Here is a 22626-nt window from a genome sequence, read left to right on the forward strand (position 1 = left end):
CTACCATTAAAAATAACAGGTACTGGTCCCTTCCACAATCCAGTGGTGGGATCACGATATCTCACCATGAATTCCGGTAAAGTGTTTTTCCTTCCTAGTCTGATCTGATAATGATGAATGATCACAGGAGGCTCCTCATGATCTCCAGTTAGACATAAATAATTCAAGGTAAACAACACCTTTGCTAAACGCTGTTGACAATCTAACTCTTCCTGCTTCTGTTTGCTCAAATACCCTTTAATCATTTGATGTGCTCTCTCGATGATTCCTTGGCCTGTTGGGGAATGAGGTATACCTGTAACGTGTTTCACTCCCCATTTCATTAGAAAAGTTCTAACTTTCTGGCTAACATAGGCAGGGCCATTGTCTGTCTTAATCTTTTCTGGGACACCCATTACAGCAAAACAAGCTGTAAGATGTTTACATACATGTAGTGCTTTTTCCCCTGGTAAAGCAGTAGCCCATATCATTTTTGAAAAAGTATCAATTGTAACATGCACATATTTAAGTCTTCCAAATTCTGGCACATGTGTCACATCCATTTGCCATACTTCTAAGGCTTTTAAACCTCGAGGATTGACACCGATTCCTATACCTAACATCTGGCTTCCACACTGAGGACATGCCTGTACAATACTTCTTGCTTCATTTAAAGTTAAATCGAATTGTCTTTGGAGACCTCTGGCATTCTGATGAAAGCTCTCATGACTTTGTCTCGCTTGTTGGAATTTATCTGTTGGAGGCATGTGCTGTACTGAACTTACTAAACTATCTGCAATTTGATTTCCTTCACCTAGACCAAGATTCCATTGATGACTGCGGATGTGAATCACACAACAGGGTTCTTTTCTTTGATTTAAAATAGCTCTCAATTGTACAAACAATTTTCCTAATTGAGGATTATTCGATTGTCTTAACAGGGCATTTTCCATTCTGGGTATTACACCTGCTACATACAAAGAATCTGTGACAACATTTAAAGCAGATTTCAGCCAATTATTTAAGGCCCATATTACTGCCATGAGCTCTAAAGTCTGCAATGAATCCTCTTTTGAACCTTCAATTAAATGCTGTTTCCATTGACTATTCTCTTGCCAGACACATGCTGCCTGGTGTCTTCGTTTTCCTGCATCTGTATATACTGTAAGGCCTTCAACAGGTTTTGTTTTTACTTTGCTTCTCTCTAACCACTGATTTGTTCTAAGGAATTGCCATAGTTTACCTTTTGGTTGTCGTGAATGTACCTTGCCTATAAATCCTAATAATGCATTCTGTATAGGCATTGAATGTCTCAGCCACCATTCTAAATCGGCTCCATTTATCGGAATACTGATGTCATCTGGTTCCTGACCGCTAATTTCTAATATTCGAGATCTTCCTTTTTGAATCAATTCTCCAATTGCTTCTGGTCTCGTTTGAATACTGAATTTTGGTTGGACACTGAGAAAAATCCACTCTAATAATCGTAAATCATTTTCTGTTTTCAATCTGACAGTGGCACAAAAGGAAGAATCTGTAGCAACATCTATGGGGAATTCCCCGTTTTTGTTTTGCCACTGGCAGATGATTGCACACGGATGTTCTAGATTGCTAATAAGGAGGGAAATTGGTCGATCAGAAAGTCTTCGGCTAGACCAATTTGTCTGTACTTTTTGTATAATATCAGAAAGACATTTGAGATGCACGGACTCTAAGCTTATTTTCTTAGCTGGATCACCTCCTTTTAGAAGTGAAGTAAGAGGTGCTATATCATTGTTAGCAATGCCTACGCAATTTCTAATCCATTGTATGTCCCCTAACAATTTTTGGACATCATTTAATGTTTGTAAATCAGCATGTAATTCAATTTTTTGTGGACGAATCTGTGCATCACAAATGGACCAACCAAGGTATTTCCAAGGTGCAGACTTTTGAACTTTCTCTGGAGCTATAACCAACCCCTTTTCTTTGAGTTTGATCGTAATTTGGACTATGGAACTTTCTGTGAACTCAGCTTGTTGACAGAACAGAATATCATCCATATAATGATAAATAATTGTTTGTTTCCATGATGCACGAATAGGTTGAAGTGCCCATGCAACATACATTTGGCACAGTGTAGGAGAATTTTTCAAACCTTGCGGTAGCACTACCCACTCATACCTTTTAGCTGGTTCCGCTTTGTTTACTGAAGGCAGTGTAAATGCAAAACGCTGTGTATCTTGTTCATGTAAAGGAATGGTAAAGAAACAATCCTTTAAATCTATAATTAGAATATGCCAATTTTCTGGTAACATTACAGGTGATGGTAATCCAGGCTGTAAAGCACCCATGGCTTGCATTTGATCATTTACCTTTCGCAAGTCATGTAATAATCGCCACTTTCCACTCTTTTTTGGTATTACAAAAATTGGGGTATTCCATGGACTAGTAGAAGGCTTGATATGGCCTGCAACTAATTGCTCTTCTACTAATTCACGTGCCTTTTGCAGTCGCTCTTCTGTTAATGGCCACTGGTCAACCCAAACTGGGCTATCTGTTAGCCAGGTCAATGGAGGGTTGGGCAACTGCTTTCCAGTGACCACTAAGGAAAAGGTGAAGTAGTTAACACGGCACCAAGTTGCCCCAAGACGTCACGGCCAATAAGCGCCTCAAGGCTGCTTGGCAATTCCATTACATACACCCTAATGGTAACACATTGACCTTCAGGGAAACTAATCGAAATGGGATCAACACTTATATTTGGAGTAGTTTGACCACCTACTCCAGCTACAGTGGAAGAGATTGATTTTTGAAGTTTCCAATTTCGTGGCCATTTGAATTGACTAATGATGGAGACATCAGCTCCAGTATCAAGCATTGCATTTACCTCTACAACAACAGTAGAATCAGATTGAAATAGTTGCACACGTAACATGGGACGCTGAGTCATTGATGAGGTGAAGCAAACTGCAGGACCTGTCGATCCAAATCCTTTATCACGCCTTTCTGTTGAGGATGCTGGAGGAACTCCTGGAAGCATTGGTAGGCAGTTTTCCAGTGCTACTACCTGAGCTATTCTACTCCCAGAAGGAATAAAAATTGGCGGATGCAGAGTGTAGGCCAGGATTTGAACAGTTCCTGTGAAATCTGCATCAATTATACCTGGTATTACTATAAGACCTTTGATACTAGCAGAAGAACGGCCAATCAATAGGCCTCCAATGAGACTATCTTGTCTAAATAAAGGTCCTTTAGCATTAGTTGGTATTCTATGAATTGCAGTATTGGTCAATGTTATATCTACTGCTGTCTCCACATCAACTCCGAGGCTTCCTGCGGTGCTTGGCTTGTTGAGGTGAAAGAAGCCTGGTTCACGGTTGGTCGCTGATTGTGATACAGGTTCGGAGATGTTCTTTGTGTCTGGTAGCTGCTGAACGTATACCACAGCTGGTGATTGTTTGTTTTGCTTGCTGCAAAATTTTCCAATCGTGTGGTTCCCATACCGCTGTCTGAGTGTTCATATTTTGAATTACCGGTAGGGCTAATTTTGCTGGAGACCAATCACCTTCTAGGATGGCATCTTTGATGACCCCTGACCATCTGCCATGTCGGGGCTGTGGCTGGTCAGTAGAATCTATAGGCACCTTTGATTGCATTGTTTGTGAAGGGCAAGCTGGTTTTTGAAACTCAATTTGTTCCTTATTATTCTCTACATTTGACACTCTTAAGTTAAGTTGTTCAAGCTTGTTGGTAATGACTTGCAGTAACTGCTCTACTGCTTGGGGTGAGCCCAATGATGTAGGAGGAGGCTCACAAAAAACTTCCGCGGGTGCTTGCGGAGGCAAAGTTTGAGGCGGCCCAGGCCCCGGCGGCTGCGCCGGCCCGGCCTCCACGCTTTTCTCGGAGGCAGGGGGGGCGTCCGGCTCGGGGCAGGGCAGAGGCGGAGCGGTAGGAGGAGGGCGGCACTCAGGGCCTCCCACATCCGGACAGTCGACTAGTTGCACTTCCGCCTTCTTGGCGCATTGCCCCAGAGACTCGGAGGGGGAAACTTCCGGTTCTTTGTTTACGAGCCGCGCGGTTTCTAATCCGCGTTGCAGATCGGATTGTGAAAGTATTGGCTGAGCCGGGACCCCGCGACCACCCCGAACGGCAGGCAGACCCCACAGAGTAGCCCACAGGCCCCTCTTTTCTTTTGGACGACAAGTTTTATCAGTCCAGGTTTGTTCTGGGACAAGCGCCTCCGCGGCTCTTAAGGCGGCACGTTGTTCCGATTTCATAATTTCTAATGATTCTAATACGGTTTTCCACAATTCTCTCACAGATTTAATTTCTTTCTCTTCTTCCCCTCTGATAGTTTTGTCCCACATAGTGTCCCCCACTGATCTCCATTCCGTTGGGGAAAACAAAAGTGGAACTTCCCCAAAGTGTCCCCACTTCTGAGCTAAAAAAATCAATGTGATTAGCTTTTCCTGTGACGATTCAATACCTCTCTTAGAGAGAATAGTCGTCAGCAGTGCCGCGGCTGTTTCAATATCCATTATCTTATCAGCGCGGTCTTAACGTAGGATGCGAGTGGCCAGCTCGACTGGTGCCCGTCTTTTGATATCGGACTAAGCACACTATCCCACACCCCGGCTTGGCTCCGTTTTTATGAACGCTGCTCACCGCAGTAATTTCGATCCGGAGCGATATGCTTTGCTAACGATCCATCCTTCTGCTATCATATGTAGATCCGAAGCGTTATGCTCTGCTAACGAACCATCCTCTGCTACCAAATGTGGCGGTAGCAAATTCGACGAATCCAGACGCCGGCATAAGCTCTTTGATCGAACGGGCGGGCCGGGCGAGAGTAAGGAGTCTAATTCAATGTGAATTTACCATCCGTACTCTTTAATGAACTCTTAAACAACACTGAATATCAATGTCCCCGAGACCACGTTTTTCCAAGCCTTATATACTCTCTACCAAAAGGCCATGCGGCAAGTGCAGGCTACAATTGGTTACACTCACAGTCACTCATCCCCCCCACTATGGTGATTGGCTGCAGGGCACTGTTCACAGACTGTTCATGCGCAGCGGCAACGCCCCTCCTGCAGCCTGGGTCGAGGGCAGAACGGCTTCTGTTTACTTTCCTTTTGTCTCTGGTGTCTCAGGGAAATCCTTCCGTGTAGCACAGCCGCATCAAGCCCTGGCTTGTTCACAGCACACAGCCAGAGACTCTCCACAGGCTTTATCAGTAGGAAGCTTGGATTCAATTAGCCAGACTGGTTCTGTGCAAGGTGCCTCTCCTCTGACCTGGCTTGCTGTTAAAATACCTTCTTATAGAGAGCAGAGTTTGAGTCTGGGGCAGCTGAAGACTGAGAAACAGAGACCTACTATCCTGCTGCCTCTCTTGGCTGACCCAGCATTTTTGCAGAATCTTTTTCTTGTTTTTGCCTAGAACAATTTACTTTGCTGTATTAGATGTGATGCTTTTAGCTGAAAGTCTGTGACAGCGAGTTAAGAGCGCAGTTTAGCTACATAGTGCCAATGAGGGCTTTCACTACAAGTAAGCTGGTGTTCTTGAAACAGTATGTTCACGTGAAATGATTTGTTGTGCCAAATTATGAAGGTGACACTTAGCACAGTGCTGGCCACAGTGAGATCTGAAAGGCAAGCTAGTAAAGCACACATTTTGAGGAAATCAGGGAATATTTTCTGTGCTTTTAAGCACTTGGAATCCTTCTGCAAAATGTTTTCAGCGTTGAGTGAGAAGGAAGGAAAGGAAATCAGGAGCCCCATCAAAGAGAAGAAAGAAAGAAGTCAGAATGACAAAGCAGACAAGGATAGATCCTGGGGGAAGACAGGCATACTCATTAATTGTATTTACATTTCAAAGACGAGTTAACTGCAGTATTCTCAGTCATACCCTACACTGGGTTCCCTGCCACACACCATGAATAATAAATGCACTTTGGAGGATAGAATAAGCGACCCGATAGGCTTCTTCCGCTTTTAATTTCATAGACAATCTTAATTTAAGAGGTCAGTACAAATGCCTATGGTAAGTGACAATTTTAGGCCAGTAATTACTAATTAAGAGAGAAGGCAAGATGCTGGCTAAGGCACTTTCAAACAGATCACAGATAACCTTGCAGGAGCTGATTAACTCAAACAGAACACCTCCTTCGGTGATAGCTATCAAACGATGCTTGGAACAATTTTTAAAATTAAAAGGGATGAGGGAAAAGGATTTATGAAACTCTTGGCTGAGTTTTCTCTGGAGAAAGAATTTTGATAATAAGTAGGATTAGCTGTTTGCCAATTAGCAGACAATTAGAAGTAAGACATTTACCCAGTGGGCAGAAATCTTTTATGATAGACTCACACTCATCAAACCTGTTTATGCCAGAGGAGGATAAACAACTTTGCACTCGCAGCACCTCAGCTCTGGTGGTGGGAGCAGCACCGGCTGCAGCTGCCGTGCAGCCTCCCGTGGGCTGTGGGGACTCCATGTGACAGGGCTTCAGGTGGCAAGCGCTGAGCAGAGGACCCCAGGCTGTGCTCATGGATGCTGGGATGACTGTGAATGACTTCCAAAGGGTTCACGAAAGAAACTAGGAACAGCAAACAAACTGTTTGTGGAGAAAATTGAGACATCTCTCATACTGGGGAGTTTTTACGCACCTGCTAATCAGAAAAAGCAAGAAGACACTGGTTTTATTTACATTAGTATCTGTAAAACTGATCATCACTGGCAGATGAGAAGTAGTGTGAGACATTGGAACTTTTTCTGAAAGTGTTCCTTGGACAGGTGAGGCCTCAAATGACCATAAATTCAGAGTGGCAGATGCTGTAAGGAAGAGCTGAGCTGGGCTGCTGCTTTTTGTCTTTTTTTTTTTTCCCCCAGCTTAACAATGAATTTTTCACGTGGTTCCTATAAAATAGGTATATGTAGGCAGCACTGCTTTGCCAAAAGGCAGAGTGGGGGAAGAATCTGTCTGGTTTTGCTTTTGTTTGTGCTTCTCTTTTCCATCTTTAGATCTTGAAAGATTCCTACGCACTTCCACAAGCCATGGAAAGAGATGAGCAGATGCACAACATGAGCCCTCTAATCCAAACAGTTGCTCAAGGTGTATTGTTTGTCCTCTGAAGGGTTTGTTTCTTGCCATTAACTCCCCATGCAACATGGAGCACAAGGCTAGACTTACAGACCTGCACTCTAGATGCCTAAAGTAAGCCAGAAAAATTACATCCTTCTATTCAAAAGGCCAGCTCAGAAAGGCAAAGAACACAAGAGGAAAACAAATTAGGACCAAGCACTATCTGCTCAGGAGTGCAGAGCATTTCCCTGCTATATCCCTTGGCACAAGGCAGCTCTGACCCTGACAACTAAAAATGCAGAATGTGATGTAGAAATGAAGGAATGAACCCAGTCCTGGTTTTGCTACTGGCATATAGATCAAAACGGGAATTTCAAATAGAGCTTATGGCTTTATGACATTTGTGACATGCATGAATGTGAGGCAGTATTAATACATGTTGCTTCCAACCAAACTCATGTTTTTACTTTCTCTGTGTAGGCAGGGCCTTGTTCTGTGGCAGTGTCATTTGCAAGAGGCTGAATCTGCTCTGACCCCAGGAATCACTCAGCACCCTCCAGGGCCACCCATTATCAGTGGAAGCCGTCGTGAATCAAAAGCATCATGTGTGGAAGCAGGTCTAACCCGTGCCTTAGGTAGCACTTTGCTACACAAGAAAAGGGCCTTTGCAGTTTATTTCATTCCAAACAATCACATTAACTCCTTGTTGAAGGGGGGGGTCACTGACAGTTGTCCGGAGATTAAAATTCCTTCCAGTTAGGCTGGTACTGTCCCTCTGATGTGGATCTGGTTTGGGAACACCCAACCCAGAGCAGACAGACCAGGGGTATCAGCATTAGCAAAAATCTAATGGTGACTCATTGCACCCTAGGGAAGAACTGGAGATGATGAGCACCTTGTGTTCAGGGAATGCTGGAGCAGGATAAACCCTTCCAAGAGGACCGGTCAGATTCGCTTAAAATACCTGTGTTCATTTCCAGGAAAACTAAGCATCAGGTGTGCTTGAGGGCAAGGACTGGCAGCTATGATCAAAGGCATTTTTCTGGGTTGTGTGGGTTAACAGCCTGTTGCGCTGTGGGAGCAGATATGATGGAGAAACTCACAGCTGCAATGTGCTCCTGCTGCTTAGTGCAACCTGAAGCTCCACTGAAAAATAGGCAGATGCTGTCAAGTCCTTCTGGCAACGGAAAAAAGTGTACAAAATGAAGAGAATGGTGTCGTCAGAGCTGGATGGCAGCAACATTTTGTGACTGAAAATTATTTTCTTCACTTGCACAATGATACTAACATTTAGGAGAAAAAAGGAGCACTGCAGAGGCAGTCATTACAGATGCAGGGGACTGATCAGCCCCTTTAGCTTTGCCACCTGAAAATATAAGATGTACTACAATACTGCCGACATGAGCTCCATGGGAGGAAGTATAGGAAATGTGATTACAGATATTATATCCAAATTGAATTAAAGCTGCATTAAAAAACTCAGATTACTGTACGGTTCCATGCTTTGTTTGAAAATATGATATGCATCTGCTACTGACAGACCCATAAAGAACATGCGAGGGCTGAGTTCTCAGAAAAGAAGCTTGATCTCTCACTTGCTGATTCGCAAATCCACAGAAACAAAGGCAGGAAGTAAAATTATGGACAGACCTCCCCAGCACATAAATAATCATCAGCAAAGTTTGGGATTTTTGCTTGTTTTTCTTCCAAATATTTACTCTATATCTCAACCTGAAGCAAAATCAATTACTTCAGTTTCTTTATCTATAAAAATTGGATAATGAATCTTATGTTCTTTGCAAAAGGTGAATTTGTGGATAAAAGCATTAGTATTGCTTGTTGATGTTCATAAATACTTTTTCAGTTGACTAGTGGTCACTGAAACACTGTTCTGTGCTGTGCTTGTTCACTGTACAGACTAAATGAGTTATGACGTCCTTCTGACTCCCCTTAGTTTTGCTGACAGGGAGAAAGAGCAATCCAGGCTTAAGAACACACGTCAAGCTCACTTTTAAAACTATTTTTTTGTGGAGGGTCATGTAGTGGCATATATGGAGGTAACTATCTCTTTGCCTTCTTGGCTGTGACTGCTACAAGGAAATGAAAAAGATCTCAAGACTGACAGTGTCATGAGTTATTGCTTCTGCCATGAGGGCTCTGTACACCCGGTCGTTCTCATAAAAGACTGTCTGTCTAGTATGACTAGAAGTATCATATAGGCTGACAAAGTGAACTGTAATAAAACAGTGTTTCTTTCAATTACTTGCTGTGTTATGTTACATCTGGTGGCAGAGTACAATAAATTTTAAAATAAAAAGTTGACATGAATGATTATATAGTAATAAAAGGATAACACAGGCTTTTAATGCACATGTAAAAAATAATATAGCAATCACCTTCCAACTGCACTTTACCTATTTTCAAGCAACAAAACACAGCTGGCAGCTGCTTATGAAAAGGAATCAGTGTGCTAAAATTTTCTCAGTCTGAAATAATAACTCCAGTAAAAAAAAATCAATAGAGATGTATTTTAAGAACAAAATCAAAGAAAACAAAGTCACAGAACCTGAGAGTTTCAAAGCACTGTTCTCCTCATACATCCCACTCTCCCCCAAAACAAACCCAAGGCTCTAAAAAGCTTCAGGAAAGATTTTCAAAGGCACTGAGCTTTCAAAAGGAAGAAAGCCCTTAAATATTCTTTGTGCATTTCAATAAGGAAATTTCCCCTAGATCTTCCACATTTCGGTCTTTTCAGCGATCACACACCAATTGGCACCGTTAAAGTATGAATGAGTAATATGTAGCTCCGGAATGTGACGCTCTGTCAGTTCAGCCAATGCCCCTTCTTTAAAAACACGGTGGTGTCTCAGCCAGGCTCCCCCCAGCACCCACCTGCTGTCTGCTCTGCATGGTCAGGGCACACTCATTGACTGAGTTCTCCAGAGGAGAGCCTGCTCTCCTTTTCTTCTGACATTGGCAGAAAGCTCCGTGTTTTGGGTGATTGTCTATTTTAAGTTGTTATCTGGCAACTGATTCTTTCTGATGTGAAATCAGGTCAGGTAGACAGACTTCACTGCAATTGTGCAACCATGAGGAGCTGCGGAGTTACTTGCCCTAATTCTGAAGAGCAAATTCTGAAAGCCTTTGAGCAGCGTGACATGGGCACAGGTTTAACAGCCACTTCAAAAGCTGTTGCATTTTCAAAACTTGGTTTGCAATGTAGAAAAAAAAACAAAACAGAAGCATGTTTCAGGACACCACGCGCTCTGTTTTTGTCAACATTTTTTTCCCCCTGTTTAGTTCATTCAGCTGAATACCATAATTGCAGTAACTAATGAGCTGGTTTTGGTGCCACTGATCACCCAAACCTAATACTAAGGCAAGCAATCTTGAGAACAGAGACCATCTCAGAGATTTCTCTAACACTGTGCGCTGTGCTTTTTTCTCCCCTCCACAGGATGAGCTCCTTGCTGTCCCCTGTACCTCTGAAGTCCCATCCAACTTGTGATGGGGCTGGTTCAAAGCCAGTTCTTTGTCCTTGTGAAGAACTGATTTTTGTACTGCATGTGAGCAAGGCTCACCCGAGGAGCAGGAAGGAGCTGAAGGATTCCAAGGAACAAAGACATCTTGCTTTTCAAATCCTCTCTGTTTTTGCTCCATTGCCCACACATATATCATTATCTGGCCTCCTACTCTCAAGATGCGAGCCATCTCTTTTATTGCTCGCATGCGCCTCTCTTCTGTTGAAAAATGGTGGATCACTAGAACAGAACAGATAAGGTGAATAAGTATCCCTCAAGGCACTAATGAATACAGAGTATAAGGACAGGGACTGGCTCTGACGCGCCGGCAGCCGGTGGTTTGCACCACAGGAATACATCATTTATCTTCCATTGTGCTACGTGTTATTGTACTATCTCTAACATCTCTAAAATTGTGCTATCTCTATCACTGTAAAGAGTTCATAACACACTGACTTGTTTTATAAACACAGTAAAATTTAGAAATGTTGAAACAAGTGACATCTTTCAGACCAGCAGTAAAGAACACAACAGTCTCATTTTCTCAGTCAAAGGCTACCACTGGGTTCATGGCAAAGCAACCTGGCCCTTTTTTGCCCTCATCTAATTCTCTTCAGCCTGAAAGAAGCAATTCTGAAAGACCAGGGCCATACATGGTCCTTTCAACAGCCATGCTAGCGATCCTGCTGATAACATCCATTAAAAAAAGACTACATTAAAACCACCTGCCCATTTCTCCTTCTTTATTGACAGATGTCAGCAACAGAGCAGAAAAAATGAACAGTCACTATCAGGCTGGTATACATTTAAATCATCAACATATAAGTGAAAGACAGTCAATTAGCATTTGTCTAGTTCTGCCATTAACAAGCATATATCACAAAACCAAATCATTAGATAATTGCACAAATGTATGTGATGTGGGGAATGCCTCATCATTATGATGGTGAAACTCAAGCAGCACAGCTTTGTTGGAGTCAGAATTGATTTTAAACTTCTCATTTCATTACAAAGTTTTGCCCTGAAAAGGGCAATTGGTCTCAGGCTTTGGCAGGAATTTGCTGACCAGCAGCTCTGCAGGTTGGCTCCTGCTCTCAGACTGGGCAGCTCTAGCGCAATTCACAGCGGACGTCGAGGTGGATCAGGCCTTGGTGCACAGCAGGGACTACAGCAATGCTTCAGCTACATCAAATGAATGTTACATGAGAAATAAGAATAGGAAACAATCCTGGAATGGAGCTGGAAAAGACAGGGCACACATTAAAGATGCTGATAACAAAAGCAATCGAATCAGTTATATTTATTCAACTTTACATTTTCCTCGGTGAAAATGCCTGTGCCAGTTTGGGCAGGTATTTCTATACCTACCGCTTCAGGTTACAATAATAAACCTTTTTTTTTTTTTTTTTGGTCAAGCTGTTGAGGTGTTTGTTTCCACAGAAAAATAACAACTCTTTCAAGGAAAAAAAACAGTGCAAATTTCAATTCTTTCTAGAAAAATAAGTGCAGAAAAGGAGAGCAGAAGCTCTGTATGTGCAGCCTCTCTGTGTCTGCCAGGGCAGCTGTTCAGCATCAGATCCATTTTTCCTCAGAAAAAGAGACACTTTACAATTAAAAGAATAACAGCATGCAATCCAGGTGAGATAGGAAAACACTCCTCCCACAATGAATGATGCATTCAGAACCTCAGCAGCAATGTGAGGATCAAAAGGCAAGCTTTGAAAAAATAGGATCTTTTAACATTTAGTTATTCAGCTGCTTTGCCTGTAGGTTTCACTCTTTTGAGATGAACAGAAATCAATTCCGAAAGCTCAGGTCTTCTGGCACTAGTAGAGATGTTGACATTGAAACATTCTGGCCTTTTAATTAAAAAAGCATCAAGTGTCATTGAAGAAATTACAGCATATTAATAAAGTCTCATGCTGAGCAAACTTTAGTGTTGTCAAGCTATATTTATCATATAATTTTAAAAACTATGGGTGATATATTCCATTTAAGAATGCATAACTTAAGGAGACAGAGCATCTGCATGAGGCAGCATCACACTACCCTGAAATCACAGATTATCACTTGAATTATTGCACATGATTGTTTTTAATCAGGGCCAAACATGTCAGGCTCCAAGATCACCCTGCAACCACATGCACGTAAAGCAGGTGGTTTATAAAAAAATCAGTTCTTTTCCTTGACATTAAGTTCCTTATATGTTGAAACTGTGCTTAAACTGAACAGTCTGTAAAGGTGCCATTTTAGAGATGGAGCAGTTTGTGTTAGCTGGCAGTGAGGCAGAAACACTCACTGAGGGCCCGGCTGCAGTCCGGCAACAATGTGAACCTACTCAAATGGAGATGGCTTAAATCTGCTTCTTCTGCAGTTCCTCCCATATGGTCAAGTAGAGGGGACTGAAGGCAATATTTCACAGGATCATGGAGTGGTTTGGGTTGGAAGGGACCCCCAAAGATCACCTTGCCCAACCTGATGCCATGGGCAGGGACATGTTCCAGTAAATTGGGTAGTCGAAGCCCCATTCACCCTGGTCTTGAACACTTGCAATGGTGGGGCATCTACAACTACCCTGGGCAACCTGTTCCAGTGTTTCACCACCCTCATAATCTTCCTCATGTCCAGTCTAAACCTATTCATCTAATCCACCCTCTTTCAGGTTAGAACTGTTGTCCCTTATCCTGTCACTACAGGCCCTGGTAAAAAGTCTCTCTCCATCCTGCTTACAAGCCCCTTTTAAGTATTGAAAGACCATAATATTGTGTCCTCAGAGTCTTTCAGTGCTACAGCCCTAGAGCAATCTTCAACAGCTGTTTAACATATTTTAAGGTGATTTCCCACCATCCAAACACTATAAAACAAGGGTCCAGATGCTTGAAAGTGCACTTGTCATAATGACTGGCTCTTTAAATGAAAATTAGTTTTGTGCTAAATTTTACAATAAATATAGAAGCTTGCAGGCAGTGAAAACAGTATTGGGGAAGAGGAAACTCATCCTGGGTCAAAGCAAACATCTCTCCAGTGTGGGGCTGTGGCAGCAGTCAGCACCAGATTTTGGGAAACAATAGTGATGCTCTCTCCTCTCGCCTCCTGTGGTCAGCAGCCCAAGAGCTTCTTCACCCCCACACTGGATCTTGTATCTAACAGCTGGTGATGGGTGTGTCCTCCATGGATACTTTCTTGGTCTCACTTTTACTTCTGAATATACAAAATCACATGTCAAAGGAATTTTCAATTTAATGATTTTTTTATTATTATTATTATTATTATTTTTTTTTTTTTAGGAAAATGGCTCCTTCTGTTTTAAATTTTTCCCTGTGGTTCTCCTGTTGCAAGAAACCAAGAAATTTACTTCCTATTCACTAATTTCTTATTGTTTATGGGTTCCAGGATGGTATCCCCTCTCCCTCAGGAGCAGTATGATGTGTAGACTTATTTTATGGTATTTTTATGATTATAACTTTTTTTCGTAGGTGAAGAGAACTAACCCAGTAATCCATTCTCATACATAAACAGTTTGCACTTTTGGTCATTATTAGGACCTTTACTAGTTTATCTATGTCCTTCCAGAAATTGAGAAAACCTGAATTTCATGTGGTATCTGAGATGTACCAGGTATTTATCTTCTACCATTCTTCTGTATTTTCAGTTTTGTTCTTAATATCTGAACATATTTTTGACCAGGTTTGAACAACGAGCTAATATTTTTCAGGGCAATGAAAATGAGCCTGATAATGACATAAATTTCTTTTTCCTGAACAGAAATAGATGGTACCAGTGTTCCTGTACACTTAGTTATTTTTTTTTTCCATGCATATTACCTAGCATTTATCCACAAGTGCTTTTCTACAATTTTGCACCCAGTCACTAGTTTTTCATCAGACTTTTCTTGTAAATCTTTGCAGTCAGTAATCCTGAATAACTCTGTGTCACCAGCAGCCTTTATCACTAGCCTATTCATTTCCTTTGTAATTATAAATTACATAGGAATCTGCTGAACAGTGGCCTTTTTATAGGTGCTGTACACCTACATGAAACCTTCAACATAGAATCTTTCAGCATTTTCCACACTCATCTGCTCGCATTTTACCCTTCTGGCTTTCCATTTCAATTTTCTTAAGAGTTTCTTCCTTTTTGGTAGTAAACTTTTATGCGGTGGATCTTTTACAGTATTTTTGTTCCCAGCAGAAGGTTTGATTATGGTCACATTACAAGCAGTGAGACAATGTGATTCTTGTACAATTACTTATTGATACAGGCCTGATGCACCATTTCAGGCTAATAAGAGTTGTTTCCCTTTTGTGGGTGCTCAGATTAATCTTTCCAAGAGGTTTCATGCCCCTGTGTATCATTTACACAACCTACATATAGATAATTGTGGTTTTTCTGTATTGTGCTTTCTGCCCCCACAGGCCTCACAATCTCTCTTAATAATCTGTGGTCGTTTTATCCAAGTTTAGCGGAGAGCTAGTGATACATCCTTATAATTACACTGCTCTCCTCTGTAGCTATCTACGTACTTTCATTTGTTCCCGAAGTTTATCCTCATGTACTTTTTTTTTCCACAGAAGAATGTTCAGAGCTTTTTAGCTCTTATGTAACCCTTGTAACAAAAGCTAGAAAAAAACCCTAATAAGTTCACTACAAAAATGGTATTAATAAACATTACATCATTACCATACTGACCAATACCATGCCATGGTGATGAGGACAAGTAGGACCATAGCCAATTTTTTAAGCATCCCAACTAATCATTGCAAAAAAGAAATCTAAGAACAAAAATATTTGATAGAGTGAGCACAGCTGCTTGTCCAAAACTCCTGACAGCTCTTTGCAGCAGCAAGGCCTTCCTTCATGGATTAACAGTCAATATAAGTCAAGCATTCCTGTTCATCTTGGCCATACATTCCCCTAAACGCCAATCCAAATTAATTTTGTGCCATGTACATTCCCACCACTTTTGTTTTAATTGAAGACTGAAAGATTTTCCATAACTGAAAAATACATAATGCAATTTCAGATTTCAAAGGGAGACGGCGAGGAGGAAAGAAGAACATTTCGAAGTTTATTCACTTCTTCATTTCATAAAAATATAATTAATTGCTCCTTCTCCTAATTTAATACTGTGACTAATCCTGCTAAAAGGGATTATTTAGAATGAGCAGACAATGCAAGCTACATTTTTGTGCCATTCAGCTGTCTTCAGAGAACAAAACTGAAAGCATCGACAACTTTGTCAGAATTTTTTTTTTAGAAGTAATTTTCAAAATGAATATTTTAGGTCAGTGATTCAATTTAAACCCTATTAAATGGCAAAAAGAAATCTGTGTAATCAGAAACTGCTTTTCTCTGTCAAATTTCTTCATTGATGTTAAATCCCTTCAGAGAAATTTGGAAACTATTTAAGGATTGCAGAATGTTTATCTCAGAGACTCTTTTGTCTATACTGTATATACACTTCAGATGTCACTTTATCTCGGTCAGCTCTAATAGTAAGAACAACTGGAACATATATAGAAGGCATGATTCTAAGTGAAATATTATTTTATTCTTTTCATTATAGAATTTTAGAATCAGAGAATCTTTCTGGTTGGAAATGACCTCTAAGATCATCGAGTCCAACCACTAACCTAATACTGCAGAGTCCATGTCTAAACCATGCCCCTAAGAACCTCATCTATGCATCTTTCAAACACCTCTAGGGATGGTGAGCCAACCACTTCCTGGGGGAGAAAAAATACTAAAATACCGAAGAATTACTTCGTAGACTTCAAACAGTGTTTCCATTAAATACTTTTTTCCTATTAAAAACATAACTCATTAATTACTTGGGTTAGAAAATTTGTTCCTTCTTTAATTTTCCCATATTTCTGATGAGCATTAGAAAATGAGGATGCTGCCTTTACGAAAATCATTATAATGATGAAATTTAATTAACTTATTTAAGCCTTGATTCAGGAACATAATTATATGCTTAATTTTAAGCATCTGAATAGCTACACTGCTAATTCTGAAATGCTTGTCACAGCAGCATAGAAGTGGGGACACCTATAGCTAAAACCAGCAAAAGAGAGTAATAAAATAAGGTCAGGTGGAGCAGCTCTCCTCAGGCCCTTCCCCTCCATCACTTTGTGCCATCCCCGAACCTGAATTCCTTCTGCCCTCTGCCCACCCGGAGCTGCAGGGCTTTGCCTGGAGCTGCTGCACCAGCCTCACCTGCTGCAGCACCTCTGGGGTTCACCCCGTGGATGCTCGGAGCTGACTCAGTCTGCTCTCGAGCAGCATTAAATCTTGCTTGTACACTTTATATTAGTCAATCATAGCACACAGAGGAAACAACACAGGCAGCTGCCTTTTTTCCTTCCTTCCCAGGTGTGTTCCTACATGCGGGGCTACAGGATTAGGCTCCTCTTCCACCTCATTTAGGCTTTTTGGCTGCGAACTCCAAGGGATAGCAGTGGTTTTCTCCACCTAACACATGTCCCTGAGTTCTGGAAATGTGGATTTGAAACCCCTCTGGCTGAGGAAGGAGGTGAATAGAGGTCTCCTGCTTTCTGGTTGAATGGCCAGAGGACTTGGCTGCACTGCAAAGAGAAAATAAAGCAAAACCTCTGCAGTGCTCTGTCAGGCACCAACCCCAAAAAATCCTTCGCACTACAGATCTTTATTCAGTGAAAAAGGTTTAAATGTACACCCAGATCAGGTGCCTGAATACTGCTCTGGATCCATTCTGGATCTCAGTGTCCTACTCAGTAAGAAAATTAGCTTTTGGTAGTACAGACTGAAACCCTGTGCTGGGGAGCCTGCTCTTGGCTGACAGCACAAGCCTGCCAGCCCCATCATGTGTAAGATACTCAGCCATCCCTCCTTCCAAGGCCACATCCACGTTGAGAGAGCAGAGGACAACAGCTGAACACGAGAAAGTTATGTGGCCAGTGAGAAGCTGCCACTTCTTTTAATGACACCCGACACCTGGCCAAGACCTCGCACCCAGGTAACATGTTGTTAAGAGCATGTAGGTAAGATTTAAAACAGATACACTGTCAACAAGACAACAGTAATAAGACCATGGATAGATGACTGTCATCTAAAATAAACGAGTACGTTTAAAAATACTGAGCAGGCTGCTGGCTACTACTATGAAAATTAAACTAAATATATGGAGTTTGCAGCAGTTCTGCACTCCAGTAACTCAAGGCAATAGAGGGGACAATATGGGGCAGAGCTCTTTCTGTTGTGATGCACATTTTTCTAAGGGGGAAAAAAAAAAAAAGGAGAGTGAAGCTTTCTGACCCCAGCCCATCCTGAGGTAACTATCATGCACTGGAAATAAACTTAGGATATTTTTGATATCAGTGCAAGGAACACAAAGCTCCTGATTTAATTAAGTGAGATGGAAATCAGGCTCCTTGCTGTTGGTGAGAACTGCACTGATAGACAGCACTGTCAGCTGATGAACCCAGGGAGAGCAACTTAGTGAACAACAGATAAAACCTGCAGGTGTCAACCACGGGCTCTGACTGTCTATGGAGCTTCTCTGCATTTCTAAGAATTTGTGATTACTAGCTTACAAATAATTGTATTGTTCATTTAAAATAGAACACTAACAGTGGTGAGACCAAAGCTGAAGTCTTGCAGATGCCTCAGGAGAAGCAGAGGTACACTGTGGGTTGCCTCCTCAAGACCAGAAAACCCCACTGTGGGTGGCATTTCTCCACTCTCTCCAAGACCTCTTGTGATATTCAGACTTTGTATTTTGCACTTCTGACTTCCATCAGAGAGAAGAGTTTACCACTGTTTGATGAGCTGCATTAACATTAGGTAGCAACTGCTTATAGAATAATCAATGGATTTTTCTCAAAAAGGCCAGGTGGCCTTTACATTAAAATAGATGCAGAAAAAAAGAGGTTGTTCATTTTCCAGCTCCAAGGCACAGTTAAACACTTGATCCAACTGTGACCCAAATTGGTCTAACCTGCTCTTAAAAGCCTTCTAAAATTTGAGGTAAATAACCTTTGCTGCAGGGTAAGAGGATTATGTATGTTTTTTCCCATGTAAAATAAAGACCAGCTTTCTATAAAAATAATTTCTGTATTTGAAGACTGCTATGCTTCCTTCAGTCTTTTTTTTCTCTTTCTTGACTAACCAAAGCCAAGTCCTTCATCTTCCTCTAATAGTTAAAATTTTTTAAACATCAGTTATTTAAAATGTCTCCATATTGAGTGAAACTTTGTGGGGCATGGTCCCCAAAAGTAGATATGATATTCCACCTAGGATCTCAGAGGCACCAAGTGCAGGAAGGTGACTCATTCTTTTGGTTTCCATGAAACTGCTCTGTCACCATACTCCATAGAGGTGTTTGTCTGGTTTTCCAACAGCACGACACTAAACATGTATTTGGCCTGTGGTCCATCTTGCCTGGCTATTATTTCTCAATTTGTCCGTTGGATATTTCCTTCCCAAGCATAGTGCATCCCTCTTGATGTATTCTGTATCTCTTCCTGTTGATTTCAGACAACTCTCTATCATTTGGATGCCAAATCACATATTGCAAAATAAATCCATCTCTTCCTACACAGAAGCTATTCACCAATTGTTCAGGATGCTCTCTAGCCTACCATCAAAGTTATTAATTAAAATTTGCTTAGAAACAGACGTAGGGTGGATCCCAAGAGCATCCCATCTGAAATGTGTCCTGATTGGACAGTGAACCACTGATCCATTTTGAGAATTATTTTTTGTCCATATTCTTAGCTCTGTTTACTTATTTTACTTGCAACAATGACATGAGAGTCAAGATATATTATGTCTTTCCCTGCTACCCTGTCTATTGGGATGATTACCCTGTCAAAGACAGGAAGCAGATTGGCTTGCTCCTCACAAATGCAGGTTGGCTGTTTCCTGTTACATTAGTATTCTGTAGGTTTAAATAATTTAGTCTATTTAAATTAGATTATTTGAATTATTTATTCTAGTATCCTTGCATAAATCTAAGTTAGGCTGGCTTCCACTTGATGTCCTTTCTTTCTCTTTAGGAAAAAAGTATTATGTTTGCTTTTCTTCACTTGCTGGAGATCTTAATGATAATCTGCTAGTTCACTGTAGTTTAAGATTAATTTCATGATTTCCTAATGATTTGTGTAATCTAAGTATTCTTTAAGAATATTTAGATAGTATTATTTCCTTTTTATAGTCTAAATTCCTGTCCTCTGGTTAAAACTCTATTAACTTGTTGATGACTACCGTTAGCTTTTTGTAAAGACCGAAGAAAAAAGCAACTTCCCCTATTGTCTGTTATTTACTCTTTCCTCTTGCTTTTCATGCATTTATAAAACCTTATCCTAGTTTAAATTCATGTTATGCTGTAGTGATCCCAACTTTGGTTCTTCACTATCCCTTATAATTATCGGTAGTCATGTTTTTTTATGATTTGTTTTCAATTTATCTGGCATTAAATAGTTCCTGGTGCTGTCATACCAGACCTCATTATACTCTGTTTTCTGCTGAGACAGATTGCTTGTTGTGCCTTTAATATTGCTTCTTACAGAGAATGCAATTTTCTGACCATAGTGCCTTTTTGTTGGAAAAAGTTAAAAAACTATTAGAATGCAATCCTGTTGATCCTTAGGAAAAATAGAATTTAGGACAACTAGCAGGTAGTGATGATATACCTACCTGACAAAACTCAGTGTTATGCATGAATAGCCAAGGTGGCACAGAAATATGAGGGTTCTTCATGGGGTAAAGAGACTACATCATGATGGTATTGCAATATGGTCTCCATATTAATAGGCACAACAGTGCAATGTAACTACACTGATAGTAACACTTGGTTTCTTCTTGCTCTGTGTCTCATTGAATTTGATCATAAAGACAGAACCTTACATAGTAAGGAAACTCTCCTGGACCTTTTATTTGGACTTCTGGTTTTTTTTTGGTTTTTTTTTTTTCCCCCCATGAGACACTTCCACCTTGTAAACTTTAAGAATTATACTATTTGCAATTACACAGACCATTTTCTCAGACAGTGTAAATTAGAGGACTAGACAGGTTTATGTCCCTTATGTTCCCCTCACTTTCCGTGTTAAATTACCACATGACTAAAAGATCACAGATTAAAGCAACGTTAATTTTCACATATTGGTATTAACACCAAGGAAAGCCATTTGATGCTCTTCACTTTAGTAACCCTCTTTTTCCCACTGGGATGAAGAGTCTGATCAGATATTTCAGTAATATAAAATAACTTTACTGAATTGAGTATCTTATTCCTAATAGGAGAAGAAAATGTGATGTCTTCACTATTGCATTTGGAGGAAAGAAATTACTTATCTAAATTAAAAGAAAAAACTTGTTCTTATCCTTTGCTCATCTCAGAGTCCAAGAGCTAGGCATATAGAAGATTTTGTTAACACAGAACGTGATCATTCCGTATAAAGTAGAAAGCCACCTTGACTGAGGTAAAGTCATCCTAAAATATAAGTCCTGCACTATGGTTCAGAACAATTCCTTAGTGAAAGTGGAAACGTGAGTGCCAGTCCTTTTTCCATTTATACAAGTGCCAGAACTCCTACTTATTTCAATAATATAGGAATGACTTTATCATGCTAAGAGTAACAAAGCCATCAATATGTGGCAAAGGGGATGATTTCCATTGCTTGGGGAAATTAAATCTCAAATATAATTATGCTATGAATATACTGGGAAAGCAACTATGATTTCTTTCTTAAGACAATGAAAACCTTTTGAAATGAATTGAATATTCACAGGACAAATTTGTTTCCTTGAACAGAAAGTTAAGCATTTGAAAGCAGCACATTTTAGAGTTTTGCTGATATGCCTAGATGTTTTTTTTGTTAGTAAAGGTTATCCCATTCATGGAACTGGCAAAAATATTTATTATATATGCATATGCAATAGGTGTTGAGTAGAAGAAAAAATCATCAAGTTGGTCTTGATGCTGCACTTCAGCTGATATTTCCTACTACAAACCTGGCTTTAGAATGCCTACAGAAATTTCTTGTCTCCTTTGACAATCTCCTGAAGATTAAGAGTCTATATGTCCTATACTATATACTAGTATATATAATAATTCAACATATTATTTGAAGTTTTGTAATGCATCTGAACCTTATTTTTCAGTAATAACAAGGAAACATGATCATTGCTGTGGTTCATGCATGATCTGTGATTGTAAAGGCTGTAACAGAAATAACTCTATAATTTGCCTCCATACCATAGCGCTGAAAGCACCACAGTCCACAACCACGTAGTTCTACCTGTCGCCCAAGTGTCCTTTTAGATTCCTCACTGATTCCAGCTTCTCACACAGCAGCCAAGCAAAGAGGGCTTTCAGCTTGCTGTGGCTGGGAAGGTCTGCAGTTCTGCATCTCCAGCAGCAACATCGGCCCAGCTACTCTGATTTGTGTTCACAAGTACTCCTGGGGCAAAGACTTTTCCGAGTCAGACAATTTCTGAACATTGCTACATAGCCTTTTCAGCAAATCTGGCTTGTCCTTCACTTCCTTACTCTGGATTTCCAGAGAACGCCAAATCACCCTTGGGCACATGATCGTTGTCACTCCATCTGGGCAAAGAATGTGACAACCCAATATTAAGGACTGTTAGTTATTGGTCATGTTTCTTAAATCATGACTGAAAGATTTTCAGATGGTGTAGATGAGTATGGTTCAGAGCCCTGTACAATGATGTACCAGTGACAACAATAGAAGCTCAAGTTCTCATCAAATGTCAAATGGACCTGGACTTGAAAAGTAAAGTCCTTCAGGACTTAGAGAAAGATCACCTGAGACATGGAGAAGAGGCTGTGTCAGGTTACTCATTAACTTCAAGAAAAGTGAGGTATTAACATTTCACTTTGGTTTATAATAACAAGGCTTAGAGACCTCCACACTCTGGTTGAGAAAAGGAAAATCAAGCTGGCTAAGCACTGTGATTTGTTTTATTTGCTGCATTGTCCAACTTCCAATCAGTATAAATTTAACACCTAACTTCTAAAAGTTGGTTGAGTACTATCAAGACTCCCAGAACAGAAGAAC

The 22626-nt window shown here is 40.7% G+C and overlaps 1 protein-coding gene across 1 annotated transcript in view; it reads right to left on the minus strand.

Moving 5' to 3' along the window:
- Positions 1-9769: 9769 nt before the first annotated feature.
- LOC136109114 (probable tRNA methyltransferase 9B) overlaps positions 9770-22626 on the minus strand; it is a 34837-nt gene continuing 21980 nt past the window's right edge. The window contains exons 4-5 of the mRNA XM_071813282.1: positions 10546-10806; positions 9770-9947 (exon numbers count right to left, since the gene is read on the minus strand). Of these exons, the coding sequence (XP_071669383.1) occupies positions 9770-9947; positions 10546-10806 (439 nt within the window). The remainder of the gene's footprint in view (positions 9948-10545; positions 10807-22626) is intronic.

Source organism: Patagioenas fasciata, chromosome 1, assembly GCF_037038585.1.
Source record: "Patagioenas fasciata isolate bPatFas1 chromosome 1, bPatFas1.hap1, whole genome shotgun sequence".
In the NCBI taxonomy this organism is placed as follows: Eukaryota; Metazoa; Chordata; class Aves; order Columbiformes; family Columbidae; genus Patagioenas; species Patagioenas fasciata.